The sequence below is a fragment of the Pelobates fuscus genome, chromosome 1, assembly GCF_036172605.1.
Source record: "Pelobates fuscus isolate aPelFus1 chromosome 1, aPelFus1.pri, whole genome shotgun sequence".
NCBI lineage: Eukaryota > Metazoa > Chordata > Amphibia > Anura > Pelobatidae > Pelobates > Pelobates fuscus.
The window spans coordinates 380,438,088-380,452,334 of NC_086317.1; the positions used below are offsets into that span (position 1 = coordinate 380,438,088).

At 42.4% G+C, this 14,247-nt stretch overlaps 2 protein-coding genes across 2 annotated transcripts in view; one reads left to right on the plus strand and one right to left on the minus strand.

Annotated features, from left to right (window-relative positions):
* The window catches only part of LPAR6 (lysophosphatidic acid receptor 6), a 282,034-nt gene that overhangs the window by 219,155 nt on the left and 48,632 nt on the right, over positions 1 to 14,247 (minus strand). The window lies entirely within an intron of this gene.
* Positions 1 to 14,247, plus strand: part of RB1 (RB transcriptional corepressor 1) — a 223,751-nt gene that overhangs the window by 70,907 nt on the left and 138,597 nt on the right. Inside the window, exons 16-17 of the mRNA XM_063426003.1 lie at positions 7,462 to 7,538; positions 12,009 to 12,208. Of these exons, the coding sequence (XP_063282073.1) occupies positions 7,462 to 7,538; positions 12,009 to 12,208 (277 nt within the window). The remainder of the gene's footprint in view (positions 1 to 7,461; positions 7,539 to 12,008; positions 12,209 to 14,247) is intronic.

Genomic DNA, 14,247 nt, shown 5'->3' on the forward strand with positions numbered 1-14,247 from the left:
CAGAGTTGTGATATTTACGATGAGTATATGGTATATTATACCCATAACCTATTCAGTGAATGATATTCACATGCACAGTATTCCAGCCATACAGTGTTAATGAATCTCATATTGGAAAAGGGGTATAATAAATAAGTAGATCTATTTATTATTTTATTATTTATATAGCGCTAGCAAATTACGTAGCATAGTAGTAAGAAACGTATCAAAGCTTTAGACAAAAAAAAAGAGAGGTGGGGGGGGGGGGAGGGGGGGCTAGTGAGAACCTACAATACAAAAAAGGATTACTGCTGAAGTCCATTCACTGAATTCCATGATATTAAAATACAAAGTCCAAATAATAATAATAATAAACTGTTCATGAGAAAATTTCACCACTCGATATATCCCCAATAGTTTATACATAAATTACATTTATAATATGGCCAACATATGCACCATGGGCCCCGACCAACAAATCAGTAAAGTACAAAGGCATTGACGGTACTATTCACTATTGCTTCTAGTTAACTTGAACTGAGCATTCAATGCCACATATCCCAGTATTTAGTTTTGTTTTGAATATATTTTATTGGCGTCGCAAAAAAGCATTACCAGGCATAGTACAGGGTAATAGATGTAGTATATGGTTGCCTGCGCAGAGGCATATAGGTCAGAATAGACAAGCATTTAAGTAGCTTCAATAAAGCGTGTGGTACGGTAATCAAATATGGTAATAGTATTATATGAGACAGGCATCTCGATGCGATTAAAAACCCCATGTATTACCATTCTGACAGTGGCCAATTAATCACAAAATAAGCATGCCACGAAGTGAGTGCATAATCATCAGATCTGATAGCTTATATATGTACCTCAATGAGCATGGTTGTTTCTATGTTTAAATTTAAGCATATTGGCATACGTCGTATAATGCGATCGCCTGACTATTTAGGTAAGCAATAATGGATAGCATATTCATTCTGAAGCTGATGCGAAGAGTCGCTTAAGTATATGTCAATTAAGCAGTGACGGAAAAAGCTTATTGCGTAAGCAATTAACAGTAAACTTTAGCCCCTTTAGGAGCATTTTAGCATTTCTAAGCAAAACTAATTTGTGCAATTTCTGCTGGTAACTAGGCAACTTAAACCGTATCTATGTGACAGAGTGGGAAAATGTTCGCATCAATCATGAATATAAAAATGCGTAAAGACAAAAAACCCTAATATGCATCAAGAAACTCTTCTTAGGCGAGCTGCCAGTGACCCTTCCCTGTGGCCTTATATACCCTGTGTTGGTTTCTCAGTTCTTTGCGTGATGTAGCTTTTAGGAAGGGTAGAGCTTGTTATCAGGGTTATTTGGGCAAGCTGTGTTGTACTGGCACGGCCAGTCTCAGCACTATCTTTGCATGATGCTGGTTAAATGACGCAGTAAGTCCAGTATTTTTAAAAGGAAGTGATCATCCTATAATGCGCGGTCTAACGTGGACTGTTAGTAATGATGCAGTGCTTATAGAAGGGAATATAGACAAACCAATTATATAGGGTGCATTGGTAGCGCATAGCGTGTCATCTCTGGCATACGATATTGGGGAATGCATAAACAAATAACAACTATAAGAACTATAACAGTGTAGGAGCAGAGCTGTTGGTAATGTCGGTCCGATGAGGCCCCCCATGGCTCGGCCGTGGTGCGTCTCCCGGGACGCAGAGTCTCCGTCCGTTTCCCCCGGGACGCAGAGTCTCCTTCCGTTTCCCCCGGGGCGGTCCCAGCCCAGCACCTGATTTCTCCGCGATGCTGTGGGAACTCTGGAGCAGAGACTGGACCCCCACACCTAGAGTCCGCGGGCCACCCGCTCCCTGCACCTCCCCATCATCACCCCAGACCCAGTGAAGATTGTGTCCCAGTGTCTCTCCCGGTGCCAGCCTCATACTTGGGACCAGAGCACGCCGCTCCCCGCCACCGGTCCGCCGAAAGGGCTGCGCAGACCCACCCCACAGGGCTCTTAGCATCAGGGACATGGCTCTCTGGGGACCTCCCAGACCCAGAGGCCCGAACACTCACTTTTCCTGCCGGTCGGCAGGCATCCCGGGGGGTGGATCAGGGGCCCGGCAGAACCGGGGTTAGCCCCGGCGGTCCAGGTCGTCTCCCCATGGTAAGTTGTCTCCTTTGGTGCCTCTGCACTCCTCTTTCAATGGTGCCTTTGAAGAGAAGCCATGTCAGTAGTATGGCGCGGCTGTGTCAGATCTCCAGCCACCTGAGCTTCTGTGTCGACTTGAATCACCTCTGTCCCTACCAGAATGTTTCCTCAGTTTAGTATATTTCTCCTCAGTGTTGATGTCCATTACAGCTGGCTGGCCTTCTCTTTGCCATTGCCAGTTTAGGTAGTCTGCATAGTGTCCATGTGGGGGCTACCGCTGTGGTACCTGTCGCCACCATGTGGCCGTGATATCCCCCGCCGGCCCGGGGGGGGGAGAGACAGGGCCGGGCCAAGGGTCTCCCCACGCCAGGGATGTTTGCCTTGCGGCGGGTTGGCTCTGTGTTACGCCATTTCACGGCGCTATGCTGCATGCAGTGGCGGCCGGTGCTCAGAGGCCGCGTGTAGGCCGGACCCAGTCCTCTCTGCCCGCCCTGGGTTATGTCTCTGCAAATATAAATACGACACTCTGGCGTATTGTTAAACCCAAAAATGTAAAAATCAAAGTAATTACTTAAGACCAAAATTGAGTTAATTTGGAGCAGCCCCACCAAATATGTTTACCCTCATCGTTAAAACCTCTCCAACATTTATTTGTTGTCAATGAGTTTATGGTGGCCAATCTAAATAGTACACGTTACCATCTGTAAAACATGATACAAAGGAATTCCTTGTGTGAAGCGCAAAGTATCAATTCCCTATGAATTAGTTGCTCGGAACCAGACAGTCTGATTTGGAGTTGGTAGATTCCCTCTCCCTAGCTTTGGCAATTGTCATCATGCTGATCTCGTGTCTGTTTGCAGCTGATTATAAATAATCGTATCAGTTGCTCAACCAGCAATTGGGCTACAAATAACTTCTCGAAATTGTCCAGCAACTGCCCATTCACAGTAAAAGGTTGTGATTTAATAAAATGGGTTATCCAGGAACATAATTGCATATAAGAAAATCTTGCAGTATTAGGCAAAATTTGTATTTTGTTTCCAATTGTGAAAAGGATAGTAGTTTATCTTTATCTAGTAAAAGATATAAATGAGTAACCTCACATCTAACCCAAATCCTGTAATTAAAATCCGTAACTGGATGACAGCTGCACAGGAGGCTCCTGTATTTATCCCACATAGGCAATGTCAATTTAGTAGTAGGAAAAGAATCAGGGCTTTTAGGTCTATTCATTGTCACCCACGGTAGATCCATCATAGTCTAACCTCCAGACCAGAAGGCTTATATATATATATGTATTTGTCCACTGGGATGTATTCGGGTCTTGATGAGCATATGCTGGATGAAAGTGCTGCTTTGTAAAAAGTATGTGCATTTGAAAGACCGCATCTTCTGTCCTACATGAATAAATGATAGATTTTTTGAAGTGATCTAAAAATGAATCCCGGCACAGTATTCAATAGAATACAAAATTAATACTGCAATTTGGGTAACTGGAACATCTTCTCGGCAGCAATACGTCCAGCCCACAATTTTTTTTATTTTTTTGCCTTGTCAAAATAAGTCTGTTATAGATTTGTATAATTTAACATGGTTAATCCAATACAAGTCGGAAACTTTAGAGGTAAGACAAACTCTTAGGATATTTACATGGTTCATTCTCCAATCATACCTTTATTTTTCCTGTAAGATGGCAAAGAAGCCGTCCTCCATAGTCACCCTCATCACTTGAGCTTCTGGTTAAGTTAAACTTATATTATGAACATTTACTATACCCTTGTAAGATGTCATGGAATGCTCGCAAAGATAATTCCAGCCGAGGACGACATCATTCGCAAAAAGATTTAAATTCCTTATGCCAGAGTTCAACGCCTTGTATGTCATGGTTTGATCTGATTATCATTCCTACCGGATATAAAGCTATTCTGTAAAATAAAGAGGAAAGAGGGCAACTCTGTCACATCCCGTTTGTGATTGCAAATACTTGCATTAAATACTTGAGGGGGGGGGGGGGGGCGGAGCCTGGGCCTGAACCGGAGCGGACGCAAGTCGCATCAGCTCCGAAGCAAACGAGCAGAAAAATCGCCAAAAATACCCAAACAAGCGACTCACCCGAAAGCACCGAGGACACGAACCCGACACGTCATATGCCGTTCTTCCAAGCGGCCAAAGCGCCAAAGAAAAAGCGGAAGACCGGGGCCTACCACGCTACCCAAAGCCTGAACTTGGCGGCTCTGTTCGGTGCCGTCACAACACCGGGTACGTCTGGAGAGCAGGGGCCGGCACGGCAGGCTACAACAGCCGCCGAGATGGGATGCATATCCCAAAAATCGCCCCCACACACTCCATCAGGGGCACAGAGCATTGAACATATGCTTCAGCGGCAGCCACCTCCTTAAATGGCGCTATCTGGGAACAACAGAGCCGCGGAAACACCAGAGAGCACTCCACAGACAGAGACTCATACACAGCCCGTCCAGCCTCACACAGGGCCCACTGCACTGGTGGCAGGGGACGGATCAGCTCCAGTCACGCAGGGGACTTTCAAAACTAGGTGGGAGAAATCAAAAAACCTACTGGCAGCCATGAAGGCAGATATGCAGAGAGTCAATGACAGAGTGAACACAGCAGAGGGGGACATTGCCGACCTCAAACAGGGTATGCACTCTGTACAAGAAACCATCCACCACCTACAAACCATGCAACAATCACTCTCCATACATCTAGCCACACTGGTTGACAGGTCAAGGAGAAATCACCTTAAGATAAGGGGCATACCGGATTCAGTAACCCCAGAAGAACTCCCCCACTATGTGAGGCGACTGGTGGCCACCATCTTGCCGGCCGCACAGGCCAAAAAAGTCACTCTGGACGGAACCTACCGCCTGCCTAAGTCCAGCAGGGCCCCAGCGACGGCAGTACAAGATGCCATAGTGCGATACTTACTCCCAAGACATAATCGCCATGTGGTCTGCGCTGCAGGGCAAGACGCCGCTCATCTTCGAAGGCGCTAACCTCCCTTTCTACCAGGACCTCACAAGGTCCACCTTGCAGTGGTGGAGATCCCTACAACCTCTCACAACCAAGTTAAGATCAGCAGGCATCAAATACCGTTGGATGTCCCCAGGCTACTAGTGGTAAACCACAATGGGACAGTACACAAAATCTCATCGCTGTCAGAAGTCCCGAATCTCCTTACGGCACTGGGTCTACCGCCCCACGAAAGGACCGACGACAGATGGTCGAACACTCATACCCGGGACACCTCCCGAGCAGACCCGTTCGTGCCTGCCACCGGCGGGCCACCCACCCAGGGACCTGAACTCCTGAGAGACTGTATACCAGTTGCAAAGTATAATGCCACAAACTTACAAGTTGCTCATAATTAGTTATATTTAAATATATGTCACCGCACTACACACGAGAGTCCCCCATGGAGGACTCACCACCCCACGACTAACAGCACCTGGAAAATGGGCAAAAAAAATAAATACTTGTGCGGTTGGATTACTATATAATGCTTTGATAAATAAAGGAATTTGTGGATGGAACACCCCCCCCCCCCCCCCCCCAATATAGCATGTAGAAACATCTAGTTCATACAGTCGAATGCCTTTACTGCACCCTATGATAACCATAGACCATTCAAAATACGTTTATGCATACTGTATGTCATGGGTTCGCAAGCTTATTGCGGTTATTCCTTCAATCCACCACTAGTTGTAATTCCAGATGTGCTGAATAAAGTGAAAGTATTCCCTTTTGTGTAGAGTTTCCCCAATATAATGAATGCAACCAGTTGTATTGGGTAAAAGCAGCAATCTGAACTTTTATTATGCCACACTCGGCTTTTTATGCATTGCCCATAGCATGGGGTTTCCAGTACAAAATCACTGGGGTTTCCTTCCCACAAGCCATTGTGTTTGAGAGATAATTAAGCTAATCCATTTATCTCTCAAATAGGAAAACTGACATGCAATTTTTTACATATTATAAAAATACATGACAACAGCATCATAACCCCACAAAAATGATATTCACGAATATCCCCGAGAGCTGATTGCAGTGCTGAATACCAGTGCGCATCAAAACGTCTGGGACCACTAAAAATAACCCGCAGTATCCATTGATACCTGGGACTGCCTGATGTGACCAGGGATTTTACTCAAATCTGCAGGGTGGTCGTTCCATGCTGTCCTACAGACATGAACCCAATCTGTGTAGGACTGCATATCCTAACCTTGTTAAGGGGTTAACTTACTTTATGAATTTGTATCTCCTGCTCTGTAAATTGAACAGCAGGCAATTAACAGAGTTGAAGATAAGTTCTAAATTATACAGACTGTGTAAAAAAAACTTTAGATTTTTACTTTTAGGAAGTGTTTAGGAAGGCTGTGTATATTACATTCAGGGAGGTGTGACTAGGGCTGCATAAACTAAATTGATTAAATTCCTAAATGGCAAGAATTGAGCAGTGAGACTGGTGTCTATATGATCTTTACGCAAAAACTACTTTATTAAAGTTGTTTTGGTGACCATCGTATCCCGTTAAGAGAAATATCTGAAGTTAAATAAATTCTCCAACTTTAGTGTGCTTCCATTCCAGCTACTTTGTCCTGAAATTTGAATTAACTACAAGTTCCTGATAATTCTCCCTTTGTTAAATAACCATGGTTGCCTTTGAGGAAACCCTGCAGGAGCCCCAACCATCTTCACTAGACCTCATCATTTTTAAACATATATCTGATTCATTTGCTGTCTCTAATATCACCACCTTTCCACATATATTCATATTTTTTTTTATAAAACACTCCCCTTTCTGTAAAATTAATTCTGTTTTGCGAGGGCTCCAAAACCTTATTGGGAAAACAATTTAGTCGTTCCAGTTATCTCCCTTTCAATAGTATTTTTTTGAGAAACTGCAAAAATTACATTGCAGGACTAAGACTGCCTCTAGTGGCTGTAAATTAGACTGCTACTAGAGGCATTTCCTTCTTGCTAGGTGACTTTTGGTTGCATAATTGACATTGGACATCCTCTCGCTCTGCATGAGGACATCCAGGGTCAGTAGCATCCCGTTAGAAAAGTATTGATGCACCGAGTACTGAGCGGGGATCCACGGTAAGTGTTGTTGGTCATTCTCTGTATTCTCTTGCGCCTGGTTTTTGCTCTTTCTAAGGACTTTTGTTCATTATGCATAATGTATTTCCCATCTCATTAATAAACTATGTTAAACTGCAAAGCCTTTATAAAGTATAACCTCAAATACAAACAAACTAAACATTGATGTATTTGGCTATAAAATATGTATTGATGTATCCAATTTGCTTTTTTCCCCTCAGCAAACTTTTGAATAATGAGATCTTCCATACATGCCTATTGGCCTGCGCTGTGGAAGTGGTAATGGCAACATACGGAAGTAAGTAAAACCATTTTCAATGTGAAGTGTTAAAGATAGAAATGTAAAAATGCATGAAGAGTAGAGGGCCCAGGATGCCATGGGGTATTAACATAAAAAGATAGAAAGTGACGGCAGAAAAGAACCATTCGGCCCAATTTTCTAAATACTCTCATTGAGGGACGGACTGACCGCCTTCTGGGCCCCTCGGTAAAATCACCTCTTGGGCCCCTTACAGCAGTAATAAATAATATATAGATATATAAATATATAGATAGATATATATTTTTTTTCCCACAAAATGTTTGTTCTTGCACATACATGCACAAAGACAAACTTACTACAGAAAGCTCATTGACATATACAAGCACACTACAAACATCTAACTACGCTTAAACTCACACATTTTAATATAGACAGCTCACTGACATGCACACAATGTCACTACACCCTCGCAAGCTCACTGACACTCACTACATACATAAGCTCACTGACACACACATGCTCACTAAACACACAAACACTCATTAAACACAAGCTCACTCACTAAACACCAACTTACTGACACACATAAGCTCACTAAACACTAGCTCATTGACACACAAACAAGCTCACTACATGTACACAGAAGGTCACTAGCACACAGGATCACTAAACACAAGCACACTACATGCACACAGAAGGTCACAAGCTCACTACATGCACACAGAATCACTACACGCACGCAGAAGGTCACTAACACACAAGATCACACTGTCACTCACCCTTTGCTGTGGATGGAGATGCTGTAACCCAGGCTGTTCCTTACAGCATGGGCTGCTGGCTGGAGGCAGAGCTTAGGTGCTGCTGGCATGCTGACCAGTTTGTGCTACTCTTGGGAGAACCTCACAGGGGCCGGTAGGGGTTCAACTTTAACCCCAGAAAGGGGAGGGGCTGAGGGAGGAGGAAATCCCCCCCCCATCTCTAATCTTACAGAGGGTGCTTACTCAGGGGCACTGAATTAGAGACCAGGCAGGTAGAGCTTCCTGCGGCTCTCAGAGATCGTTAAATTGACTGTCTTGCTTAACGCTGGGCAGATTGAGGAGACCAACTGATCTCCCCAGCCAGGCCACAGCAACTCTGGCCCCTGACTGCCACTGGCCCTCGATCCATGGCCGATGTGCCAGAGTGGTCAGTCCGCCCCTGCTCTCATTAAGTCCCTGGCCTTATCTTATAACTATGATAGCCTTATGCCTATTCCACACATGTGGAAACTCCTTCACTGTGATAACCTCCACCACCTTAGCTGGAAGGCTATTCCATGCATCCACTACCCTCTCAGTAAAGTAATACATCCTGATATTATTTTTAAACCTTCGCCCCTCTAATTTAAGACTGTCCTCTTGCTGTGGTAGTTTTTCTTCTTTTAAATATAGTCTCCTCCTTTACTGTGTTGATTCCCTTTATGTATTTAAATGTTTCTATCATATCCCCCCTGTCTCGTCTTTCCTCCAAGCTATACATGTTAAGATCCTTTAACCTTTCCTTGTAAGTTTTATCCTGCAATCCATGAACCAGTTTAGTAGCCCTTCTCTGAACGCTCTCTAAGGTATCAATATCCTTCTGGAGATACGGTCTCCAGTACTGCGTACAATACTCCAAGTGAGGTCTCACCAGTGTTCTGTACAATGGCATGAGCACTTCCTTCTTCTACTGCTAATACCTCTCCCTATACAACCAAGCATTCTGCTAGCATTTCCTGCTGCTCTATTACATTGTCTGCCTACCTTTAAGTCATCTGAAATAATCACCCCTAAATACCTTTCCTTGGATGTTGAGGTTAGGATTAAAATATGGTAAAAAATTGAAAAAAAACCCATGTTTTTGGACTTTTACTTGAAACATCTTTTACTTATCTACAAAAGCTAATGAAAAAACTGCTAAATAGATTCAAATCTAGTCCTGAGTTTAAAAACACCTTTTTTTTTTTTGTGCAAGTTATAGGGCTATAAGTACAAGTAGGAAATTGCTGTTTTAATATATATATTTTAAAAATGTATCTATAGTGACATTGTAACACTGTTATCTGTCATAAATCCCTGAATCACACCTCACAGGGTATTCAATATGGGGTATGTCCAGTCTTTTTAGTAGCCACCTAGTCACAAACACTTGCCAAAGTTAGCATTTATATTTGTTTGTGTGTTAAAAATGCAAAAACCGCTAACTTTGGCCAGTCTTTGTGACTAAGTGGCTACTAAAAAAGGCTGAACAATACCCCATTTGCCATACCTTGGGTTGTCTTATTTTGCAAATGGTATGCCATCATGGGGGTAATACTCATTCCTGGGCTACCATACGCTCTCAAAGGCAACATAACCAATCTGACAAATTTCATATATATGAAATATATCTATTTTTTTTTAAAATTATTAAATAATTTTTGCATTTTTTTTAATTTATTTTATTTATATTTTATATATATATTCTGTCATGATTCCCTTTTATTCCAGAAGTTGTGTCCTTAAGGGGTTAAAATAAACCTATAGTGCTAGGAAAACAAAGTTGTTTTCCTAGCATTATAGTTCCATAGAGTGCCCCTATCCCCAACCCCCATGGTGCTAAAGTGGTTAAACACCCCTTCATCACTTACCTGATCACACTGATCACCTCTGCCCCTCCTCTGCCAATGTTAGCCGGCAGAGGGGACCTCATGCGCATGCGCGGCAAGCGCCGCAATCCCATTAGGACTTCCCACATAGGAAAGGATATGTATCAATGCTTTGCTATGGGGCTTTGGGCGACGCTGAATGTCCTCATGCAAAACGTGAGGACGTCAGGTGACCAAAAGTCTCCTAACCACAGTGAAGTCCCTCTAGTGGCTGCCAGTAGAGGTTGAGTCACACCTGCAATGTAATTATTACAGTTACAATCGCAGGGTTAAGGGGTCTGGGATACTGCACCCAGACCGCCTATGTGCCTATAGTGTCCCTTTAACTACTTCTGTATGCCAGGTTCCAGGGCACTCTGGGCATGATAATTTTATGTAGAAAGGACAGACTAAAATATTATCTGGATTTAATAAGCATTATTCATGTTACATGTTTTTACAAGTACCCTTGTATAAAGAAAAACGGTTAGTGTAGTTCTTTGTAAGGCTTCTTAGGGGGAGGGGCAATGCCCCCAGTTCACAGTTCGGACAGGAGGTTGCCGAACAGAACTTTGCTGCATACACACTATTAGTTGGCGAGATTGAATGGATGTATCATGACAAATTCCCATCTCTGCTAGTAAGGGTTGGCAAACTTTGCTTTGGGCACTACCCCTATTGCCTTAAGCTGAAAGCAGCAAGGTGAATTGTTGGTGTTGGACTCACCTAAGTGGTATCAGCTTCATGTGGCCGGTTAGCTTTCACTGAAATGGCCGTTGGAATGATACTAAAAAAAACTTCTAGTTATTTAAATGTGCATAGGGATTTGGGATAGTGCGCAAGTAACTTTTTTTGTTTGTTTTTTTATTGTATGAATTGGGCCTGATGTGTACTATAGACATTGCTGCTGCCCAGGTGTAGTGGGAGTTTGAGTACATGGCTTAATTTTGTATGTTTGTTTAACCCCTTAAGGACCAAACTTCTGGAATAAAAGGGAATCATGACATGTCACACATGTCATGTGTGCTTAAGGGGTTAAGCTTTGCTTTGGACTTAAGCCCCAGGTGTCTCTGGAGCCTATCTACTCCTCTGTTGCATCACCATGTTAAGTAGATGATAGATTATTTATTACGCTCCTTGGAAACCATTAATGTGCAGAGACTGAGAATAAGGTTCATTCAAGAACCTTATGCCTAATTCTTGATTTGTAATTCAGATGAGTAAACTGCTTACTCTATGTTGATAAAGGAACCCAGTAGGTTCAAATTTCTATGTATTGTTATAGAATACTTAAAACCTTGCATGGCCAAGGTTTTAATGTATTTAATTTATTATTCTAAAGTCTAAAAACACTACAAACGGGGTGGGGGAGGAATCGGGAGGGGGGGGGAGACGGGGGGGGGGGGGACACCTTTTACTTACTGAAGTGCTTTACGTGTAAATGTGTCCTTTTTTTTAATGTGTTTTTTTTTTAAAAATATATTTGACAAAAAGTGCAGATTTCAATAGAAATCTAGCTAAAAAAGAAATAATTTAAATAAGTTACATATACTGGCAGCCTACACAAGCATTCTATCCCACGTAGGCTGTGCACTTGTCTGACCCCTCAATTCATGAAGTTATTGGACCCATCAAATTCACCCCTGCCTTTGATACCCCGGAGTGTTTGTCAAGTTTGACAAATCTTGCAAAGTACTCTGGTAATACTGGTTTTTCTCATTTTTGTTCTAGCCAATATGATGCCTTATACTGGCTGCCTCAATGAACCCTTTCATTACACATTTTTTTTTTCTTCTTATGTTATAAAGTCTCAAAATTTTATTATAAATGTGTATATGTATTTTTTTGGTTTGTTTTTTCAGGGCACATTTTGCAAAACCAGTCAAATTCAATAACCGATCTGTCATTTCCATGGATTCTTGACGTGTTTGAGTTGAAAGCTTTTGACTTTCTCAAAGTAATTGAAAGCTTTATAAAAAGTGAACCAAGCCTATCGAGAGATGTGATCAAACACCTTGAGCGCTGCGAGCACCAAATCATGGAGTGCTTGGCCTGGCAGTCTGTAAGTAAACAAGCACTTGTTTTCATCTTGATATGAAATGGCTAATGAGATGGTGGGGTAGCTTCCTGTTCAAAATGACAAGCAGAGCACTAACTGTTAAAGGAACACTATAGGAAAAACAAATGTATATTCTTCACCCTATAGTGTTAAAATCTCCATTTAACCCCCCTGCCTCCCCTGACCCTCAAATATTCTAAAATCTAACCTTATTTCCACCGGGTCCGAAGTTATGTTAGCCAATCACAAGGCAAATCAGCATCTGAGGAGTGGCCCCTCGAGGTGTTCCTAGGCTGTAATGTAAACACTGCCTTACTACATTAAGCTGTTCTGGTGACTATAATCTCCTTTTAAAGTTTAAGAATAAGACCCTCCCAATTTAGCTAAAAAAAAAAACCCGGGCCCCTGCAAAGCTCCCCAGACTTCTGCCTGTCCTGTTATATGGAAGGTAGAGCACTCCGGATTGTGGCCCGTGACATCATTATTGCTCACTGGATTGGTGGAGTTAATGGGTGCATGGAGGAAACACTGACCTGCTTGAGGCCAGGAAGAGAAAGGAGGTTGTTCGTTTGAGCCCTGAAATGCCCAAAGTTTGTGTGTTCCATGGATACTTTCTGTCACAGACGTGATGAAGGCATGTATTATGTGCATTGACTGGGTCTTCTCGTTGTGGAACGCACGCACTTGTGCATACACAATGTGATTGTGCATTATATTCAAATTGTAAAGGGCTTTAACTAGCTACAGTATTTAAATCCAGTATCACCTGGTGCAGGACACCTAGAGGCAACTTAAGGGTAGAAAGTTGTTTGTTTTTCCATCTGACCTTTTCCATCTGACTCTAGTTCTTTAGAATGGTCTCATAGAGTTTCTCTAAGCTTTTGCCCATTCTCAGAGCTCTCATATTTTCTTTTTTGCAATGCATTTGCTTAGGCTCTAAATTAAATAAAAAATGAATCCAGACATGGAACTTATACTCACATTGCCTAGAGTAGTATACCCTACACCTCATTGATGAGGCCCAAAGAAGCCTGTAACATTAATCTGGGGTTGCTGTATCTCTTGTGCAGAGAGGTCTTGTCAGCATATTGGTTCCTGACTTCCCTTATGGATGGAATCATTCTATGCCATTACAAAGAGAACCTATACCATTTTCAAACATTTTTGAGATCTGTGCAGGGACGAACTGAAGGACAGACTATTGAGTTTCTCTAAGCTGTTGCCTGTTCTCAGAGCTTGCATGTTCTCTTTTTATTGCAAAGCAAAGTGTACTCAAAACATTTTAGTAAATTGAAGGTCTATTGAGATTTATTCACTATATGCATCAATTCATAAAATTCCTGCCTTCCTTTAGTTGGCTTTCAAGAAAGGGCTCAAACCAGCATCTTTAAAGGTGCATATTTCAGCAATTTAGCTTCAGTTACTGTATGAAACATTGCAGCTGATCTTCTCAGAATTAGGTTGATTAAGACCGTTTCCAACATCATGCCTCCATTAACCCCTTCAGGACAGATGATGGATATATTCCGTCATGATTCCCTTTTATTCCAGAAGTTGTGTCCTTAAGGGGATAAGAGTATACCACACTGGGATTTCAATGTAGTTCTTACCTCCTTGTGAGATCCTCCATTTGAACCACTGCAATCAGTAAATTAGACGTATGTGACATTGAAAGCAATTCTCTTTGTGACCATTACCATGGCAAAGATACTGGGGAAAATTCAAACTCTTTCTAATAAGTTTCCATGTTTAGTGTTCCACATCGGTAAAGTGGTTCTGAGTAAATTCTACTTACTGAAAATTGATTTTCCCCTAGAACAGAATTTCCCCTCCCTTTAATAACATTTCTGATACTCTTGCATGATTTAGTGTTGCTTTGACTTTACTGGGGTGCCTTGTAAGGGGTCCAGGTTTTCTACCTAAAATGGGAGAGAGAGCAGGAGGGAGAGTCTTAATCTATAAAAGCTTTAAATCTTAGTACCTTGCCTGTCCTGTTGAAGATGATGCTGGACCCCCATGGTTTTTGCTGCCTCTCTGTCCAG